At 41.2% G+C, this 22,249-nt stretch overlaps 1 protein-coding gene across 7 annotated transcripts in view; it reads left to right on the top strand.

Annotated features, from left to right (window-relative positions):
• The window catches only part of Tle1 (TLE family member 1, transcriptional corepressor), a 108,561-nt gene that overhangs the window by 71,532 nt on the left and 14,780 nt on the right, over positions 1–22,249 (top strand). For 4 of the 7 annotated variants that reach the window (XM_045152127.1, XM_045152136.1, XM_004653075.2 and 1 more), the window contains 3 exons: positions 992–1,136; positions 2,140–2,327; positions 3,797–3,873. In XM_045152127.1, coding sequence (XP_045008062.1) covers positions 992–1,136; positions 2,140–2,327; positions 3,797–3,873 — 410 coding nt within the window. The remainder of the gene's footprint in view (positions 1–991; positions 1,137–2,139; positions 2,328–3,796; positions 3,874–22,249) is intronic. The other 3 variants (XM_045152146.1, XM_004653078.2, XM_045152103.1) reach the window with 1 other exon arrangement.

Raw genomic sequence — 22,249 nt, 5'->3', positions numbered from 1 at the left:
ACTTGGGAAGCTGAGACAGGAGGCTCTTACATCGTTAGACAATGTCTCAGAGAGAGAGAATGGGAGAAGAGAGAAAAAACAGTTTGAATTGTATCTAATTTCTTCACTTTTATGGGAAATAACCCCCTAACTACCTTGAAGTTAATCTTTACATGGTGACCCCAAGATTTTCTTCACTTCTCCTTTCACCTATGGATAGCAAAGACTGAGTAGTTGGCTGAAACTCCTCAGTCCACTAAGTCCCAGGCCAGAAAAAGTTGGGGTTTCTGGGTTATGCTCATTTCTGTATTATCTTGCTTCTTGGGCTGTGCTGTATTCTAGCAGACTTGTAAGGCAAAAGAAGATGCCCTTGTGTAACCTTGTTGATACCTCAAGTTGTAAAGGTCTCTGTTAGGTGTTAAGTCTTCCATCTGCACTGGAGGGTTCTCACTGGCTAGACAGCCACATGAGTAGCCATGTTTACCTATGCAGGGTATTCTTTCTAGGCATGTCTCTCAAGAATATTGGCAAGGGTGGTTCTTGAGTTGCTGCATCTAAAGTACTGGTTTGTTTCTGAAATAATTGATGCCCCCTGCTGTCTCCCTGCCAGTCTCAATCTCTGGGCTGCACAGGCCATGCTGGGATAAGGGTCTTACTCAGTATCCAGGTATGCATTTCTAAATGACTAGGAATAATTTTGTGTTTGGTTATCATTCTAATTTGGCACTAAGCCAAAGTCCATAAGCCTGATATAAAATTCTTTCTAAAATAAAATCTGTGGAGGAAGAAGTGCGATCATGTTCCGTGTCTCCAGCTCAAGTTTTAATCTGGCAGGAAGACGAAAGGTCAACATTCTCGCTCACAAGTTAATGCTGTCAACATTGTGTGGATTTAAGAAAATTGGCTGGGGAAGAAGGAGAAGGTGCCCAGTGTCCCAGCTGCTATTGTGATAAATTGTGTAATATGGCTTGGATTAAAAGTAATACTCATTTAATTTGTTTAATGATACTAGCATGAAAAAGCCAGCACGCCTGTTCTGAAATCCAGCACACCAACACCTCGTAGTGACATGCCAACACCGGGCACCAGTGCTACTCCAGGCCTCCGTCCAGGCCTTGGCAAGCCTCCAGCCATGGAACCCCTTGTCAACCAAGCAGGTACAGCATCCCCTGTTATGCTGTGTTTTATTTCTCCCATCTCCAGCTCAATGTGTTGTGTTAATCTTGTGACACAATTTCCCCATGATTGCAACATAGTGACCTCCTTCCTATCTCTGAAAAAGGCATGGCAAAACCCTGATGTTTGGGTTTTAGCAGCTGCACTGTTTTTTCTCCAACTGTTTATATTCAGCTTTTCTTTCCTTTTTTCTTTTTAAATAATCCAATTCCTAGGGATTTTAGTAATTGAAGTTTCCAAACATAATCTTTTAATTATTGTTTAATTATTCCAAACATAATATCTTAACCAAACTGTCATTGTCTGTCTGATTTCCCTAATGTTGCCAAAATAGCTGGTTTTTCAGTTACAGTGTGACCTTGCCCATAGTTGCCTGTTGATACATCTTTCAGGAATCAGTAGGCCCTCCTTCAGAAGAAGTTGGGGCAGTTTCATTAATACTCCAGCCCATGAGGTTACTCATAACTTTCAATGTGATATTTGTCACTTGACAAACTAAAATGTTACAATCCGTGTCCAAAGGAAACTAGGCATCAGGATATCTAAAACCCTGCTCTAGTTTACATGAACCTAGGATTTGGCTTTCATTTGTAATTGGCGTCAGAGAATGGACAGTTCAGACTGAAGGAAAAATTATCAATTTTATCAAAGAAAACCTTTTGACTTTAATTCAGGTAAACATACAGTATCTATGCGTTGGTTTGCTCTTTATGAATTGCTTGTGAAGAAGTTGATTAATCCCTCAGCTTCCTACTATTGCTATATTTGCCAGTGAGGAAGTGAGGAGCTGTGCTTTCTATCCCAGAAAAGAATTCAGCTCTGGAGAGGAATAGATGTTATGTATAAATTGGTGATGATCCCTTCTTCCCTGGAAGTCTTCGCCTCCTCACCATCTCCAATGACAAGAATCATTGGTTAGATTTGACTTTGTGGGTCAGATTTGACTTGATAGTCAAGTCATGGGTGGCATGTGTTTTCTTGCAGCAGCTGGCCTGAGGACACCCCTAGCAGTGCCTGGCCCATACCCTGCCCCCTTTGGGATGGTGCCCCATGCGGGCATGAACGGTGAATTGACTAGCCCAGGCACTGCCTATGCTGGTCTGCACAGCATGTCTCCACAGATGAGTGCTGCCGCTGCTGCTGCTGTTGTAGCCTATGGGCGCTCCCCAATGGTAGGTTATGGGCTTTGGTATGCTGCAGGATGTGCCCATTGCCCAAGGTGTTCAGATCTTGGGGTGCATGTGCCTGAAGGGGCAGAGCCCCAAGATGTAGGGCTAGAGTGAGGGAGCCTTGGGGTATACCATCTGGAATGATGGACACTGGGGCATAGACCTCAGTGTGCATGGCCTCACTGCCCTTCAAATGGAGCTGTCAGCAACCATAAACTGCAGAAACAAAGACCAAAGATGTCCACTGTTCCAGCCACACACTTAACTTTCTTTCCATCAGTAGGCAGGTTCAGTACATTAGAGCCAAATGCCTTTGGTTTTACTATTTCTCTAGATGAAAGAAAGTGGTTAGTGGTCCAGGAACATCTGGTTTTCTCCCACCAAGCAAAGACTTAATTTGAAGACAATGAAGTGATTCCAGTGGCTTTACAGAAACCTTTTCTTGATTTTTAAGATTTTTTTTTTCTTTTCTTTAAATCTGAGGAAAAAATATTTGAGAAACCATGGCCTTCTTTTTCTGTACCTTTTTCTTTAAATCCTATGTATAAGAAGTGATTTGTGTATCACATGGGCAGATTATGAAACCATAGGGCCAGTTTTTCCATGTCTTCTTACTGGGCCTTTTGCTACCATACAAGGGACCCAGTTTTTGACTAAGATAAAAAACTAGAAGTAGGCAGATTACAATGATTTTGAGGCCGTCTTGTGTTACAGAACAAGTTCTAGGCCATCCTGGGCTAGAGTGAAACCCTGCTTCAAACAAAACAAACACAAAATTACATTGAAGGGTGAATTTGTGTCACCCTTGAGCATGCCAGAGAAGTGAATAAGATACCATGCATAGAAAAGTACCCATGTCTCCTTGAATGGCAAGGGACAATTATTCTGTCATTATGGTGCACAAAATATGGACCCCTCATATGAGTCTTTACCCACTGATCCTGACAAGTGGCATATAACAATAGATGTGTGGCCACTAGACACATGTTTTATTATATCAGCTCAGAGAGGTGCTATTAGCTCTTGAGTATGGAGTCTCAGGATGTTATATAGTACCCCAAAATGCCAGGACAACCCAGAAGGAAGAAGAGAATGAGCTAGCTCACAGCTTCCATAGGGCTGCATCTGGTCTGTGTGCCACTCCCTGTACTTGCTGGGATGAGGCAGGCCCTCCACTATCTATGAGAAGTTTTGTTCCCTGGAAAGCTGGTTCTTGATACTCAAAGAGATTATACCTTCTTCTCCAGTTCCTTAAAAAGGAAGTTTATTTTGTAGTGTTTAGAGGTGGTTCTTTGACTTGCCAGCTTGTACGTTTTTCTTTGGTACATGCTAGCCACTTTTACTCATGCTATGCTCACTTGTATATATACTCACTTGTATCAAGGATAGACAAATTTTTAATAGGAAGTTAATGTCCACAAAATGCCTTCCTTGCATAAACTGAGTCTACTGCACTTTATTTTTATTTTCAGGTTGGTTTTGACCCTCCTCCCCACATGAGAGTACCTTCCATTCCCCCAAATCTGGCAGGAATCCCTGGGGGAAAACCGTAAGTACATCTGTGCCTTGGTTTTGGTTGGTTTCAAAGGTGGTGTTCTCAACAGGCTGGAATTCCCAAGGGAGAATAGGCTTGGGCGTTTCCAAGGCGACTTCTGAGGAGTGTTAGCGCTTTTCTATAAATAGGTACCTTGTAGGTGTCATGCCTCTGGCTTCTCCCTGTGGGTGAGCTCATGTGTTGTTATTTTTGGAGCTGAGCTGTTGGTGAGATGAGGCTGAAATAGGAGGAAAGAGCTGGAGGTAGTTGGCCCTCTCTGCTTGACCTTTCTGAAGAAAGCTGCTCTGACTTGACGTTTGATTTTAGGGCAGCTGCGAGAGAATTTTTGCTAGTGCTCTACTGTGGGCAGTAAGCTGTCAGAACTCTTGAAATCTTAAAGGCTTGGAATGTGTTATCTCCTTACCCAAGGCAGTGCAACCCTTTCCCTGTTTTGGTGGAAACGAGTTATTTGATAGTTAGACCTTATGGGATGTCAGCATTGCAGATTGACCACCAAGCCACCAATTTCAATTTTGACCTGAGCCTTGATCTGTGAGGTTATACCTATAAAAAGAAAAATGGCTTTATGGGGAAGCAAGAGCTAATAATTAAAGGATACAAGACCATTCAGAATGTGAAAAAAAAAACCTCAGTTATTCTAAAATGTCACTTGCTTTCCATGTGTTATTTATAAGAAGTATGGTTTTAAAGAATTGACAAATTTCTCATTTAATACAAAGCAAAATTGAAATGTGAGAATCTGTTTACTTCCACAAATGCTCTTGTCGTCTTTTGTTGTAGAAAGAGCAAGAAGGCCTTGTGAAATGTTCACTTTAAAATGAGAGGTTCTTAAAGTTACATGCCTCAAGATTTCCATTAATCTTTGTCACTCCCTTGTCTTTGGTTGTTGCTTGGCCTTTTATCTGTGCTTCTCTTAACATATCACATTGTGCTGTGTTACCAGTCATCCTAGTGTGCTTCTGACTGGGATCTTGTTTCACATAAGATGCTAACAGGAGGAAAAATGCACTCCTTAACGAGTCCACCTCATGCTTTATAGGATGGTAGCTCTCTATTAGCTGCTATTCATGATGACAATATCTACTTCATGGTAATTGATTAATAGTGAAATGAGGCTTTTATCTACATTAGGAATTGGTAGAAGGGTTAAGAATTTAAGGCAGTATCTATAGGTACAGTATAGAACAAGCCTAGAAGTAAAGGTCAATCATGCTAAATGCTCACACAGCTGGTAGGTCGTTTCCAGTTGATTACCTATATACTATGGGCTTGGGTGTTTCTTGGACCCACTGCTCCGTCTGGATAAATTGCAGTAGAGAATAGATAAAGTGAGGAATATTACCCTAAGGAATAGTAGTACCAGGTGAGGAATCTTTGGTAATTATGAGGCAAGAAACTCTAGAATTGGCTTAGGAAAAGTATCATCCAAAGTCAGAACTGTGTGGGCTTGTTCACTGTGGTGGTTTGATTCAGTGTGGTGGTTTGAATAGATGGCCCCCAATATATTTAGATCTTTATTGTTTGTAGTTTGCATGTGCAGCCACCTGGCTGGAGGCAGTATCACAGGGTGGATCTTAGGGTGTGGTGGTGGGTTTCAGATTTCAGTCTAAAGATAGGCAAAGTGTACCTAGCTGGAGTTCCTGAAGTGTGCTCTGTCTTTTGACCTTTAGACTTGTGCTCTCTGTTTGATCCTGTGAAGGCAGGCCAGCTTCCTCTGCCATTATGGAACTTCCCCTGGGTCTGTAAGCTTCAATAAATCCCTTCCTCCATAACTGCCTGGTCTGGAAGTTCATCTCAGTTCACCTGAAGCTGTCTGCTACATTCAGTAGTTAAGACCCCATTTTGAGGTCAATGTGATGGACAGGTAGCAGTAGTAGGAAAGCAATAATTTTCAGTGCTGGTGTAGAAGACTGGGGGGTTCAGGGCATGCTTAATGTGGACGTTTTTCCTTAACTGTCACATACAGGTGTGTATGCACATGCCTGATTTGAAACAGAAGATAATGATATGCGAATCAGAGCCTCTTAGTCTTTCCTTGCCTTGGAGTACCTGGTTGTTCTTTGTGTTCAAAGCTGTGTAAGCACCAGGCTTGATAGTACATGCCTGTCATCATCGCAGCACTTAGCAGACAGAGGCAAGTACCTCACAATTTTGAGGTTAGCCTGACACATAATAGGCAAGGTTCTCTAGAAGAACAGAATCAGAGGATTTATTAGATATACTTAACCAATATGTGCTTGGCAGGCCAACTATGGTTGTCTGTACATTAGCTAGTCTGAGAACCTGGTAGCTTCTCAATTCACAGGGCTGGATACCTCAGTAGTCTCAATCTTTCACTGAAGGCCTGGGGAATTCCTGGAAAGCTGCTTATCCTGGGTCTATATTGGAAGGCTGAAAAAACTGTTTTTCAAAGTTCTACTAAGGAGGGTAGCAACAGGGTAGATATACTCATCAGAATGTTGCTAGGGCAGCCAGGCAAAAGGCCTGCTTTTTCCTTAGAACCTGTTATATATAGGCTGTCACCAAAAAGGCTGAGTTCTTGGAGATCTCTCCCTTCCCCTCAGTTAATCCTTCCTAGAAATACCCTCAGAGATCTGCTCAAGAGGTCTCTTACTTATTTCCTGATCTAATTAAGTTGGCAATAGGTATTTACCATCACAGCAACCTTGTTTCATAATAAAATAACAGTGCTGTAAGCTACAATTAGCATGTACATAGAAACACAGTAGCAAGGTGTACAACTCAGTGTATCAGGGTGCTTTTCTTGTCTGGTCAGAATGGCCACTGGTCTCTGGATATGAGTGGTCACTGCTCTTTCTAAAGAGAATCATAATTGGGGCTGGGGAGATGGCTCAGTGGCTAAAGGCACTTGCACTGGGTAGCATGCACAAGGTGTAAAGTTATGCAAACAATTCTCTGAGGATGAGAAGTTGAAAGTGGGTAGGGCAGCTGGAGGTAGGATGGTTATTCATGGCTTTAATTGCTGTATAACCTCTGTATGAAGCTTTGTGCACCATCCTTCAGTATGTTCCAGACACAAGGCCTTTCCCTGTCTTCTCTGCTTTAGGGGCCTGGTGTTGTGATCATGATTGAGGCTAGCCTGAGACTACATAGTGAATTCCAGGTGAGTCTGGGCTAGAGCGAGACTCTACCTCAAAAAAAAAACCAAAACAACAACAACAAAAACATGTTCTGGGAGGAGTTAAACTTGTAATACAAATGCTATGAAGGTAGAGCAGTGGTTGATAGGCAAATAGATAAAATTAAGATGGAAAGACCTCTTTGGAATGAGGTATATATGAAGCCAAAACACAGGAAGGAATAGGTCTTCCAGGGCTCTGAGGTAGGGACAACCTAGTTCATGCACAGAGTGAGGATGAGAGACTTGTGATGCCACCGGAGTTGAACCATGTTCAGGTTGGCTAGAGGGACCTGATAATATGAATGTTTCTGTGCCCTTCAAGTCAGCTACAATAGCCTCTACATGCCTAGGACAGGGTTCATTACAGTGTGAAAACTCCTATAGCCCTTGAGCTGAGCATCTCCCCAGATTTTAACTCTTCAGTCCTTGTCATTCCTAATGCCTCAAGCCACCAGATACTGCTAATCTAACATCCTCTTGATGCCTCTTCAGATGTTCAGAAGCCACATTGCTTTCTTCAGCCTGAATTTCCTTTGTCTTGTGAGGTATGATTTTAAGTTGCAATGTCCTCTGCTCACCAAGTTCTAAGCACTGTCATCTCCCTCCCATACATCTTTCAAAAATTTTGTTGAGACCTACTGCCTGACCTGCCTTGCTAGTTGGCATTCAGATAGAAGCTCACACCTCAGGGAATTGGTGTGAAGAAACATTTCTTCTCTGGCTTCTTAGAGTTCCCACATAGGCTTAGCAATTAAACCGACCTCAGATAAATTAAAGGAAGATGCCATTTATGTTGTTTTGAAATTGTGTGTATACATGAGTTAGCCAAAGCAGGGAGTACAGATCACAATATGTAGAATTACAGTAGAGAAGGACACTTGTATGAAGCATAAGGTGGGGGCTCAGTTAGGCATGGGAGTGACTAGCTGTAAAAGCACTTAAGAGGCTGAGAAAGGATTGCCATGAATTTGAGGAGAGCCTATGCTATATAATGAGTTCCAGACTAGCCTGGACTGCAGAGTGAGACCCTATCTCCAAAAAGCAAAAGGTAGTGCTGAGGTTCTGATGTAATTGGGGAGGGTCAAGAAGGAATTCCTCTAAGGAAGAGGTTTTAGAGCTACATGAGCACACTTAGGAAGTGAATCTTTAGGTACAGGGTCCAGAGTGCATAACAGCCCAAAGGCCTGCTTTTATCAGAATGGGACCTAGCACTGCACCATTTCATACTTATTTCTGGTGTTATAGTAACCTACCTAAGATTTCCTATAGCTTTCCAACCAGTCTGTTCATTTTCCCTCCCTATCTCCTGCTCACTCTAGCATCTCCTAATTTTTTTTTTCTTTGTTAAAGATGAGTCTTTTCTCTCTGACATCTAGGCCCAAAATGTAGCCTTAGGAACTTACTTAACCTGCTTTTTTTTTTTTTTAACTGAGACTTATTCTTTGTCCAAATCTTTTGCTTTTTCATAACCCCCCATCTGTCACTAAGGACTTAGATGAGGTTAATCTTTGTTCTTATCTTGGTCAGATGGCCATCAGATTATTCTTACCATAAACCATTCATCTGTTTCTTGCACAGAGAGCTTCTGTGTTGAATAGAAGCTGATGTGATGTGTGATGGTCAACAGACACCTCACAGATATTACTAGACTGTTTTTTCCAGCCTCATGTCCTGTCTTCTTTGCATCTTGTTCTGACCAGATAGGATAACCTCCATCTCATTCTAATTGGTGTGTACCTTTCTTCTCACTAGTCTTTACCTTTTCCTGGCTGTGTTACTCAGCTTTCCATTGCTGTCACAAAATACTTGAGATTATCAAGAGGAAGGTTTCATTTGACTCCCAGTTTGAGAGGGTATAGTCTTCGCATACTTGGATCTGTTGGTGTGGGCCTGTGGTTGAGACAGCACATCATGGGTAGTACCATGTGGTAGAGCATGCTGCTTACCTTATGGCCAGCAGGAAGCAAAGATGCCAGTGAGGGGCTCCGTACCCCTTTCAAGGACACAACCCTAGTGTCCTCACTTCCTTCCATTAGGCTCCACCTCTAAAGATTCCACCATCTCCCCATAGTACCAAAAGCTAGGGGCTGCCAAGACTTTGGAAGATATTTTAACACTGTTAAAATATTTTCAGCCCATTAGATGCCACCTCACTTGCTGTTTAATTCACAAGTCTTTCTGCATGCCTTTCTGCACATGATGTCTCTTAGGTAGTACCTTGTTACATCTTATGACATACACCTTGACCTTGGATTAGAGTCATGTGTACAAGTCATGTTTCTATCTACTTCTTCCCAGTGGAAGTAAAGTGCCAGAAATTGTCATATTTGCAGAGATACAGAGTAAACAAATGTTTATTGCTTTGAGTAAGAGTAAAATGAGCTCAGGATTCTACAATACCCTGAGATTCTTCCTTCATGAAGGAGAGATTCATGATTTTTACACTTCGGAATAAAGTGAAATTGATTTATAAGAGAAAATCCTAACTTTATTTCCATACCCTCATGACTATATTTAATTAGTATTGTTCAATTAGCTTAATATGAATGTCCCAAAACCTCTCCCCTTTGCCTTTTCAGAGATGATTTTCAGTTTATAAGGTATAAATGTAATTCCCTGTATTTCTCAATCTTGTTTGTCTATAGAAGTGTTTTCTGTGCTAGGATTTCTAAACTCAGCTTTCAAAATAGCTGCCTTGGGCATCCTCCAGGAATCTCTTAGTGTCTGTCTTGATTTTGCAGAGCAGCTTTGTTCCTGTCCTTGCACATCTAGAGGTCTGGAAATGTTTGATTGATGAAAGTGGATCCTAGAACTTGGACTCTTGTTTATTTATTTGACAGAGAGAGAGAGTAGGCGCACCAGGGCGTCCAATCACTGCAAATGAACTCCAGACACATATGGCCCCTTGTGCATCTGGCTAAACTGGGTCCTGGGGAATTGAAACTGGGCCTTTTGGCTTTGCAGGCAAACACCTTAACTGCTATACCATCCTTCAGCCCCTTAGCACTTGGACTTTTAATGCTCACTTTGCCTGGAGAACCTTCACATTCTTATTTCCACTGCTAGTAAATTTTTTTCATGTTATTTTTGCAAGTGTCCTATTAAGAACAAAGAAAGAAATAATATATTCAACTAACTAGTCTCCTATCGTAATGCTTGAAGTCCTCTACTTACAATCTATTATAGCACTTCAGTGCTGTATACCTGCCACCTTCCAAATGAGTTAAGGATTGTACCCTGATATGCATATTACTATTTGGGAGGATGACAGGATGCCAAACTTAAAACAAACAAGCTTGCGTAAAGTAGATAGAGGCTTTTTTGAGATATGAGTTAGATATGTAGGCCTGGTTAGAATTTAAATATGAGTTTTTGCCCAAAGGTTAATGTTTTCAGCACTCGCTCTCCAGATGATGGTGTAATTTAGGGAGATTGTAGAACTTTTGAAAACTGTGTCCTAATTAGCAGAAGTGGGTCTTGGGGGGTAGCAGAGTTGTTAAAGGTTACATCCATCTCCGGTTCTAGCCCAAGGTTTCTGCTTACTGTTCTGCCAACATGTTAACAAGTTATGTCACAAGCTACTGTCCATGAAACAAGCCATTCTAGTCACTGTGCTTCCCTGCTGTGATGGACTATGTCCTCCAAAGCTGTGAGCCAAAATCAAGCTCTCTTCCTGTGAGTTGCATCTGTGGGGTATTCTGTTATGACCAAAAAAAAAAAAAAAAGTGACTAATACAGACATTGAAGATTTCTCAAAATAAATTTTCTTGTATTGGCAGATTTCCCCCCCATTAGCTGGGTTATTATATCCCTAAGGACCCATTTTATGCTCTAAAATCTTCAAATAATGCTCTGATATTCTTATACTTCTATACCACTACTCCACCCCCAGTTCTTCTACTTTCATTGGTTTTTAAGCTAAGAGTAATCTCCAAAATCATAAATTGTACAAATTGTATCTTCTCATCTTATTTATTTATTTATTTATTTATTGTTCTTCTCATCCTTTTTAGTAGCCAGTTGTCCCTAGCCCCCAGCCTCCTGCCTCCAGATTTCTTGTCTCTGAAGTCTGTATTTGAAGCACATTGATCATGGTGACTTGTGTTTAATGTAGGTGCTTCTATTATGGTAGGTCCTACATTCTTCCTGTGAGGGATACTGTTGTGATCACTAAGGCAAAACTTAGGAAGTTCATTTGTACTTGATTTACTCTGTACTTGAATATTGCCTATGCATCTAGAACCTGGGTAGTTTCTCCTGGATTACTTTCTTTCATCTCTAAATTATAAGGGACTCTGTTACCTTCTTAGGGAAACCAGGTTGGGTAGAATTGTTGTGACTTCTCTTGGGAGTCCTTTCCACTGTAGCTTTGTGTATTCTAGACCTCAAAAGTCCTATTCATAGTCTAGAGTTTGTCAGGTATAAAAGCACCTGACTGTGGAGAAATAAGATCCCCACATCTCAATGGGGAATAACCTCTCTGCTTGTACTTTACTACATGGGCTGTGCTCTCCAAGTCCTGGGTGTAGGCGGCACTGTAGTTTCTTCTGTCCTACGTTGCAGTGAGGGGCCCAGTATCCACTGGATATATCTGACACGAGGAAAAATTATTAGACTGGTTGTTTCAATTATTGTGGCAGATTATATTTCCAGGGTATAAGAGAGCCATCTCCACCGCATGTGCTAGATAATAGTCCAGAGAAATTGGATGTTGTGACCCAGGTGGTAAGAGGATGGCTGCCTACCTCCTTGTTTCAGCCTATTTTCCTTATCAGTAGTGTTTTTCATGACTCAGTTTATGATAGGCAGTAGTCCATAACTTGTACTGATTTACGGATTAACTTCTAGATCCCTGAAGGCTGGCAAAGGCATTCCACTTTTCCATGCAGAATTCTACATTTATAAGGACAAAAATGTCCAGTGTGATAGATTCTATAGTAGAAATTCATAGGAGAAGCAGAAACCTGAAGAGGAATCTTCCTATCTAGAACAGGAATGATAGATACGGGGTTGGAGGATAGGAGGGGATGCTGCTCCAGGCAGAGGGAACAGTTATATAGGATTTGGAGATGTGACTGTGCATGGCATTTAAGGAACTGGCCTGCGGTCATGTAGGTATAGGTGTAGGATCCCATGAAGTGGGAATAGTTGGCACTTAGATTGTAAATGGCCTCAGGATCCCTAAAGAAAGAGCTTGAAGACTGGGTGAAGGTTTTTAACATGATTGAATTTGTGATGCCTGTTCATATAGCAAAAACTTCCACATCAGCAGTGCCGTGTCCTTGGCATCAGGGACTTGGACACAGCCCTCATCTCTGGGTCTCTGTGTATTCATTACTGTTTACTGGATTCTGCCACTGTAGTTCGATCCATTTCCAGCTAACCAATTGCCCCTTGAACACCTGCTTTCTTTTGACCACAAGACACAGCAGTTATAGTAACAGGGGCCAGTATGCTCAGGAAAACAATCTGCTTGCTAAAAATGCAATCTTGTTCCTTCTTCTGGAAAGTCTCCATAGGGGATGCTTTTCTTTTAGCCCTTCACCTCCATAATGTACCCAGTAAATTTTAAGTCCCTTTATCTAAACTGGTGTTTATTTTTATTTGCTTTTAAATATATGTGGAATCCAGTAAGGTTTCTTCTTGGTTCTCCAGTGCTGCTACCTGACTTTAGAATTAGAAACAAAGTATCTAGTTGTCAGATCAGAAGGCTTTGTGTCTGGGCTTACAGGCAAAGATCTCTAGATGTGATCGCCTTAGTCAAGCCTGATGCTCCCTCACAGGGAGTCCGGGAATTCTCAACTTCTGCCTCATGATTTACCATCAGAGAATAGTGTCCTTTTTTGTGTTGATGTCTGTTTTAAGTCTGCCAAGGGACATGTCACCTATGCTTGCCTCTTGTGATCTGTGATTTTCCATACCTCCTCTGTCATTTCTTGTTTGCCTGATTGTTTCCACTTGCATCTTCCTCCTTTTCCACATCCTTTGATACTCACACTTACCCATTAGTGGAATAAGGGCCCTAATTTAGTGGTGCCTCACTAGCTGTTGGATTTGTGGTGGTTTATCAGTAAAACTCTTTTCTGAAGTCCCGCTGCAGTGTGCATGCTGTGTTTTTTAGGTTTCTCTCTTAATCCTCACAATGACCTAATGCTTTAGTAGAAGGTAGCTCTTACTTCATTATTATTGCCGTCATGTGGATGAGGAAACAGGTCCAGCACATTTGGTGCAGCTGGCAAGCCAAGTTGTGTCTGAGATCCATCTAATACCAAAGTCTGGGCTCTCAATCACATTGTGGACCTAATTTAATGGATTAGTTGGTTAGGAGACTTTCTTTCTTTCTTCCTTTCTTCCTTTCTTTGTTTCTTTGTTTCTTTGTTTCTTCCTTCCTTCCTTCCTTCCTTCCTTTCCTTCCTTCTTTCCTTCCTTCCTTCCTTTCCATTCCCTTCCTTCCTTCCTTCCTTCCTTCCTTTCCATTCCCTTCCTTCCTTCCTTCCTTCCTTCCTTTCCTTCCTTCTTTCCTTCCTTCCTTCCTTTCCATTCCCTTCCTTCCTTCCTTCCTTCCTTCCTTCCTTCCTTCCTTCCTTCCTTCCTTCCTTCCTTCTTTCTTTCTTTCTTTCTTTCTTTCTTTCTCTCTCTCTCCCTCTCTCTCTCTCTCTCTCTCTCTCTCTCTCTCTCTCTCTCTCTCTCTCTCTCTCTCTCTTTCTTTCTTTCTTGTAGGGTCTTACTCTATCCCAGGCTGACTTGAATTCACTATGTAGTCTCAGAGTAGCCTTGAACTCAAGGCGGTCCTCTTGCCTCTGCCTCCCAAGTGCTGGGATTAAAGGCATGTGCCACCACACCTAGCTGAGACTTTCTTTTTTGAATAAATTATGTAAGTTTTAAAAATAGAGGTGTGGAACATGAACAAAATAGTACATACATCATGTGTATGTACTCATTCGCTTCTCATCAAGGGCACTGATTTCTATCAACAGCCCTTGAATTAAGATCAGAGTAGATCATTCACTCTAAAAGAGCTCCTATACTCCCTTTAGCCACCAAGAATAACTACTGCCCTGATGGATGAAGTCTACCTGTCATTGATCTTGTGTAAGTACAGTTAGACCATGTACATTCTTTTGTTTTGACTCATCTTGAATGTAGGTTTGAAGAATACTTATAAATATTCCCCCTTACCCACACTTTCATTTACCTTGATCAAGTGCAATCTGAAAATGCTAAATTAAAAATTCCGTTAAATGGGCTGGAGAGATGGCTTAGCAGTTAAGCGTTTGCCTGTGAAGCCTAAGGACCCTGGTTCGAGGCTCAATTCCCCAGGACCCACATTAGCCAGATGCACAAGGGGGCACATGCGTTTGGAGTTCGTTTGCAGTGGCTGGAGGCCCTGGCGCACCCATTCTCCCTCTCTCTCTATCTGCCTCTTTCTCTCTCTGTCTATTGCTCTCAAATAAACAAACAAAAATAAGAACAAAAAATTTTTTTTAATTCCATTAATAAACAATACATCTAAATTATATACAATTCTAAGTAGCAGAATTAAATCTCACTCTCCTGGTCCATTTCATGTGGGAGATGAATCAGTCCCTTGTCCACTGCATCCCCTCTTTGTACACTACTGCCCCAGCACAGCCTTACTATAAAACCCAAACTGGCCTCAAACACAGGATGCTTCTGCATCTGTCCCCTCAGTCTTCGAATTATGTCATCTCCACCATCAGATCAGTTGTTATGGTCCATGTCATGTTTAAGTTAAGCTTTACCATAAATGTGTTTTTGTTGTTGTTGTTTGTGTGTTTGAATGGGGCAACTGCATGGTGCATAGAGTTCTGTGCTCTCAGTTGTTTCCGGTATCTTACCTGAAATGTATCTGTGGAGAAGATGGAACAGTTGTCCTCATTATCTGTTTATAAATTCCCCTTCTTGGGTGTTAATATTCTGCCTTCCTCAACCAGTGGACAAGATAAGCTCCCTTTGGGATCTTTATCATTGTCATGATGGGGTGCTGAAGTTCCCATTATTTTTGTGGGTGAGTAAGCAATTCCAAATGGCCTCAAGTGATCCTCTTGTTTTTCTTCCCTGTGGGTTCCTAGAGGAGACTTCACAGCTCTTGGGTTTTCTGGTTTATTCATTTGGTGTGGCTCTCCAGTGTGGTGGGCAGCATCTGGTTCCTCTGAGGCCCCCCAGGGACTGATGTCTTAGCATCAATATGGGTTTCCCTCAAGACTGATGTGTGTTCTCAGCTCTGGCTGCAGCTCACTGCACTGTGAGTCTGTGTTAAATTGCTCTGGTGTGATGCTTTTGGATCTCCTGTGTAATTGTAGGAAAAGCACAATAGGGAGATGGGTTCTCCCAAACGCTAACATATAGCTCTCCCACGTGCATCTCGTACATCTATTTTAATCTGGAACATTTATCTCTATAATAAGCAGGTCTTAGTTGAAGCAAGGTAAGTTATCTTACTGCAGGAATTCTAAAATTGCTAGAAGGGCACCTGATGGAAAATTTGCCTCTTCTGGAGGCACCCACGTTGAATGATGAGATGAAGTCCTTTCTTCTTGTGCCATTGCAAGAGGGCTTTGAGAGGCAGTTTGCCTCCCCACCTAAACTACTGTTCTTTTTTTAAAATTTTTTTATTTTTTAAAATTTATTTATTTATTTGAGAGTGACAGACACAGAAAGAAAGACAGATAGAGGGAGAGAGAGAATGGGCGTGTCAGGGCTTCTAGCCTCTGCAAACAAACTCCAGATGCATGCGCCCCCTTGTGCATCTGGCTAAGGTGGGACCTGGGGAACCGAGCCTCGAACCGGTGTCCTTAGGCTTCACAGGCAAGCACTTAACCGCTAAGCCATCTCTCCAGCCCCTAAACTACTGTTCTTATAGTTGAGCAACCTAGTATTATTTTATGGAAATAGGGTAATCATTTCTTCAACACCCTAGATACTCCTTTGTCACTTTAGGTCATGGTGCCCAATATTTGGGTCACCTAACTTCCTACTGGATTTTTCCTATCTGTTATTTCAAATCTAGAATTCTTATACACAGGAACTGATAGAAACATCTGTGCTTCAGTGGTCTTGTCTTTAAGCATAGCAAACTACTATTTGGATTGAAAGTCCAGAGACTCCCCCATACTGTGTAGTTTGAGTCCCTTTTCATGCATTTGTAATATGCATACATGTTTATGTATTGCTAAGAACACAAAGGACCCTGTTAGTTCAAGCATGAGCATGAGGCTGAAGAAATGACTCAGTGGATAAAATGCTTGCTACACAAGTGTGAGGATGAGAATTCAGCTGCCCAGTATCCATGTAAATGTAGAATATGTGTGATGTACTGCATACAATCCCAGGCAGATCCTCCAGTGTAAGCTAACAGAGTAGACTAGGCTAATAGGTCAGCCCTAGGCTCAAGTAAGAGACCCTGCCTCAGTAAATAAATTGGAGAGTGATCAAGGAAGACACCAGATGTCAACCTGTGGTATCCACATATGTGCACATGGACGCCCATATGCAGGACATTTGAACACACATGCTCATATTACATATCCACTTGTGAGCAGATGCACCCATATATGCAGGGCATGCGAACACACACGCTTATATTACATATCCACGTGTGAGCACATGCACCCACACATGCAGCACATGCTAACACACACATGCTCATCTTACATATCCATTTGTGAGCACATGCACCCACACATGCTCATGTTGCACATCCACATGTGTGCACATGTACCCACACATGCAGGACATGCAGAAACACACATGTCACTTATCCTCCTGAGGACCCTCTGCTTTGTTGCCTCCTTCCTTTTGTCCTTTTCTGTTTTCCATGTCAAGATGTTGATGGGCTCAGAGCTCTGGACTTGTTGTGGTATAAGTAACTATGATAGGATCCTGCATGCACCAATCAGTTGATGTCAGAAGGACAGTACCTCAAAGTAGGACACTTGTGCACCCCGTGGCTCTTACACCTCCTCTTCTGCAATGTTCCCTGAGCTTTGGAGAGCATAATAGAAATTGCCTTTAATTCTGAGTTCTTGGTAGCCTCTTATTTTCTACTTTGATGAGTTTTGGGTCTCCTTGGGATTCTACCTCCATCTCCATAGAGTTCTTTGGCTAGCAGTAAGAGCAGCACTATATTCTTTCTGCAGCCACCTGCGAAATGTGTACAATTCTGTTATGTGGAGAAAATTAACTTCAAAGTGTTATACAACAGCTTCTGCCTGCCTCTCATTGGCCAGTATCTAGGTGCCCCTGTATAAGGCAAAGATTTGAAGACAAGTCTTTTAAAAACTGGATATTTTGTCTCTGATAAATTGGGGTTGAGGTAGTTATGGGAAATTGTTGAGGAGATTCCTGTTATAAAGCACTTTGATCTTATTTTTTCATTATTATTCAAAAGGAGTATTTGAATCCAAAACTTAAACTCTTGTATTTTAAAAGTACATTTATTATGCTGTGGTAAACTCATCTAATTTCTCCAGGATTTTTATTTTTTTCCTAGTGTAGCCAACATTATACTAAATGGGGAAAAATTAAGATTTCCTTCAAACTCTAGATTGGGGCAAGGTCCATATTCTTTTCACTCATTTTCAATATAATTCTTGAAGTCTTAAGTAGAGCAGTAAAACAGGAGAGTGATGTAAAAGGGTAAAAATAAGAAAAAAAGAAGTTAAATTATCCCTATTCACTGATACCATGATTTTATACAAAGCCCCTGAGGAATGTCTAAAGTGTCTAAGATACTTTCAATGAAGTTGCAAGATATAAATCTTATGAAAAGCCAGTACTTTTCTATTTCTTTCACTTTTTTATTATTATTAAGAACATATTTTGCATGGAAACATCATGTGTTGGGACTGTCTTTTCCCTCTCCCTGCTCCCATTCCACAGGTGGGGTTACTGGTATTCCTCATAGGATTGTAGGTTATGCGTTGTGGGAGCAGTCACTTCTTGGATAGTGCCTCTGGACTTGACATCCCAACTGGTGAATCTTACAATCTTTCTGCCCCCTCTTCCACAAAATTCTCTGAGCCTTTGGTAGGTATGTTTCAAGTCTACTTCAGTAAAGAGCTCTTAGGAGCCTCTGGATTTCTGCTTTGTATATGGTAAGTATCCTCAGCATCTGTCTCCTTAACCCTCGTGCTGATCGTCAGGCTCACCATGGAAGTAGCACTCTGGCTCATCTCCCCACTTCCTCTGTGGTTTCACCTGGGTCTTGACTGAGAAGTGAGGGGTGGTTTATCTCCTTGGATCTAGCTACCTTCTGAAAAAGAAAAACAGATTCTCCGACAGAGGGTAAAATGAACATTGGTTAAATTGGAAAAGCTTTATTAATCTGGGGAGAGTTAGATGGATGTAGCCCCTCTTTTAGCCAAAGACTAGTGGGAGCCTGACATTGGAGAGTATAATCTTTGCCTACATAGGATTTAGACTTGGTTCCCAGTTCCAGATTTGAGTTTCTTTCCACTGAGCAGATCTTTTAGCCAATCAGAAAGCCGTTAGTTACCAAGGTTGTGTGTCACCATTGCACTGGTTTGTACTTCTTGTCAGTCTGTGTTTTCTGAGTAGCTGAGACCTCTGCTTGTTCATGCTATTGTTGGCCACTTTCCCCCAGTTGTTCATGTAGCACTTTCTGGCATTATACGGGCTAACTGGGAACTGGCTGTCTTCCGAATCCTAGCCAGATCTCTCCCTGTTCTGTGTAGGCAGCATATGCTACTTTCAGCAGTAGGGTTTTACCTTTTACCTCAGGCAGGTAATCAAGTACTTTGACAGAAGCCTGTCTTGCTCTGGAGACCACATAGGTCTCTCATCAACAGCTCTATGTGGGTAGCACCTATTTCTGGTAGTGTTGAGTTACAGGTCAGAGCCAAAGTTTTTGAATCTTTGGCTTCATCCTACCCTCTCCAAGGCCCTTCTTTTCATGTGCTTCCCTTCTACTCCTGTTGAAGGTTGTATCTTTTATCTCCTTTCAAGGAGGAAGGTTTCCATGGTACCAGTTCATTTTGGGTTTACTTTTGTGTTTATTCCCCAACCCTCCTCTCCCCCTCAAAAAAATCCTTCCATCCCTATTGTCTGGGCCTCAAGTTGCCTAACCAGTATGCCAGCATTTCAAGCCAATCCAGGTTAGGAACCACAGATGAGTAAGAACATGTAGTGTTTGTCTTTCTGTGATTGTGTGTGTTCACTGATTTTGATCCATTCTAAGCCCATCCATTTTCCTGCAAATTTCATTGTATTGTTTCTTCTTACTGCTGAGTAGAATTACATTGTGTACATGTACCACAACTTTGTCCAGTTTATGGGCATCTGTGTTGATTCCAGTTCTTACCTATTATGAATTGAGCAACTATAAACATGGTTGAGCAAATATCTCTGTATTGAAGTATGGAACATTTAGGATAAATGCCCAGTAAGGGAATAACTGGGCCTGTTGGTAGTACTATATTCATCTTTTTGAGGAATCTCCATATTTATTTCCATATTGGTTATATAAGTTTGCATCTCCACCAACAGTGAATGAGTATTCCTCTTTCCCTACATCCTCACCAACATTTGTTATCGTTTTTTTTTTTTTTTCCCCATGATTGCCATCCTGACAGGAGTAAGGCTGAATCTCATAGTTGTTTTAATTTGCATTTTACTGATGGTTAGAGATGTTGAACATTTTCTTAACTGTGTGTTAGCCAATTTATTTTTTCCTCTGAGAACTCACTATTCAGTTCTCTACCCATTTTTTCAGGGAGTTGTTTGATTTTCTTTATTGTTTAGTTTTTTGGGTTCTTTCTAGATTCTGGATATTAGGCCTCTGTCCGTGGTGTATTTTCTCCCATTCTGTGAGCAATCTATTGGCTTTGCTTATGGTATATTTGCCTGTGCAAAAAATGTTTAGCTTCATGAGATCCCAATTTCCTGGCCTACTGAGTTATTTTACAGGAAGTCCTTCCCAACTCCAGTATCATGGAGAGTTCATCCTATTTTGTCTTCCAGTAGATGAAGAGCTTCAGGTCTTATATTGAGGTCTTTAATCCATTTGGAGTTGATTTTTTTTGTGTGTGTGTGGGTCTAATTTCATTTTTCTACATATGGTTATCCACTTTGTCTAGCACGTTGAAAATGCTGTCTTTTCTCCAGTCTATGTTATTGATATCTTTGTCAAAGATCAAGTAGCTGTACCTACTTGCCCTAAGTTCCAGGTCTTCAGTTCTCTTATGTTGATTTATATTTCTGTTTCTATGCCAGTACTATGCTGTTTTTGTTACTGTGGCTTTGTAGTATAGCTTTAGATCACGTATGGTGATACCTCCAGAGGTGTTTCTTTTGCTGAGGTTATATTTGGATATCTGAGGTCTGCTGTCATTTCATATGAATTTTGAGATCATTTTTTTCTATTTCTGTGAATAATGCTGGAATTTTTATTGGTATCGCATTAAATCTGTATATTGCTTTTGGTAGAATTGCCATTTCACAATATTAATTCTACCTATCCAGGAGCATGGGAAGTCTTTTCCATCTTCTCAAGTCCTCCTGTATTTCTTTCTTGAGTGTTTTTTATATTTTCATTATATATATTTCATCACATCTTTGGTTAGTGTTATTGTAAGGTATTTGATTTTTTTGTGTGTGTGGCAATTGAAAATGGAACAGTCTCACTGATTTCTTTCTTTGTATATTTTTTCTTTGCATGAAGAAAGACTACTCATTTTTGTGTGTTGATTTTGTATCCTGCCACTTTAATGAGGAAATTAATCACCTTTAGAAGTTTTGAGATGGAGACTTTCAGGTAACTTACATATAGGATCATGTCATATGCAAATAGTGCTAATTTGACATCTTTCCTTCTAATTTGTATCCCATTTATATTTTTCTCCTGACTTGTTTCTTGGGCTAGTACTTCTAGTACTATGTTGAAGAGCAGTGGTGAGAGTGGACACCCCTGTCTTGTTCCCCATCACAGTGGAAACTTCTCGAGTCTTTCCCATTAAGTATTATTTGGGCTTTAGGTGCTTTATATTTAGCTTTTATTGTGTTGAGATATAAACTGTCCATGCCCATTCTCTCCAGTGTTTTGATCATGAAGTGATGTTGGATTTTGTCAGAGGCCTTCTCTCCATCTATTGAATTGATCATGTGGTTTATATTACTTAGTTTATTTATTTGGTGTATTATGCTGACAGATTTCCATATGTTGAATCATCCCTGCATCCCTGGAATGAATCCTGCTTTCTTTGGTTTGTTTGCATTGTGGTCTATCCATCTTGGGCTAAATGTCTTATTTTATTGGAGAGGAAGCAAGTATTTGTCCTTGTAGGATCTTTCTGTTTGTTTATTTTTCAAGGTAGGGTCTCACATTCTAGCCCAGGGTGACCTGGAATTCACTCTGTAGTTGCAATATGGCCTCAAATTCACAGTGATACTTCTGCCTCTGCCTCCCAAGTGCTCGGATTAAAGGTGTGCACCATCATGACTACAGAATGTTGTTTTAAATGTGAACCAGATTGGTGTACGATGGGGTTATAACCATGGTTGTTCAGACTGTGGAGAATGCAAATACATCGTAGTTACCTGGGGAACTGGGAGCTGTGGTCTACTTACTCTGTGCACTCTCCTGAGCAGGGGATTCAGGAGTTAGGAATCAATGGGTTAGTTAATCAGGAAGAGCTACAGGCCTGCTTTAGCAGCATGCCCTCCAGGTCCAGACAGCCCCAAGCCAGCAGCAGGGGATACTGGGATCAGGGAACTGGGAGATGGGGAAGGAACCAGGAGCTCTAGCCTACTCACTCTGTGTGCAACCCCTTCTGAGCACAGGATCTGGCAGTAGTTTTCATATATAAAATAACTAATTTTCTAAGAAAGAAATAGGGAAAACATCCCCTTTATAATAGCACAGAAATAAATAAAATGAAATACCCAAGGATAAACCTGACCAAGGAGCTGGAAGGTATCTACAATGAAAAAGTTTAAGATAATGAAAAAAGAAATTAAGAAGACAATAAATGATGGAAAGAGCTTTTATGCTCCAGGAGTGGCAGAATTAATATTGTGAAGATGATTACATGACCAAAAGCAATCCATAGAGTCAGTGCAATCCCCATCAAAATTCTACTGCTATTCTTAACAGAACTAACAAAACTGGAGAAAAGATCCAAAACTGCATAAACACAAAGCACAAATAGCCAAAGCACTCGTAGACAAACCACTTTCTGAGATTACCTA

Source organism: Jaculus jaculus, chromosome 1, assembly GCF_020740685.1.
Source record: "Jaculus jaculus isolate mJacJac1 chromosome 1, mJacJac1.mat.Y.cur, whole genome shotgun sequence".
NCBI classification, from domain to species: Eukaryota; Metazoa; Chordata; class Mammalia; order Rodentia; family Dipodidae; genus Jaculus; species Jaculus jaculus.
This window is presented reverse-complemented; position numbering and strand designations above follow the sequence as displayed.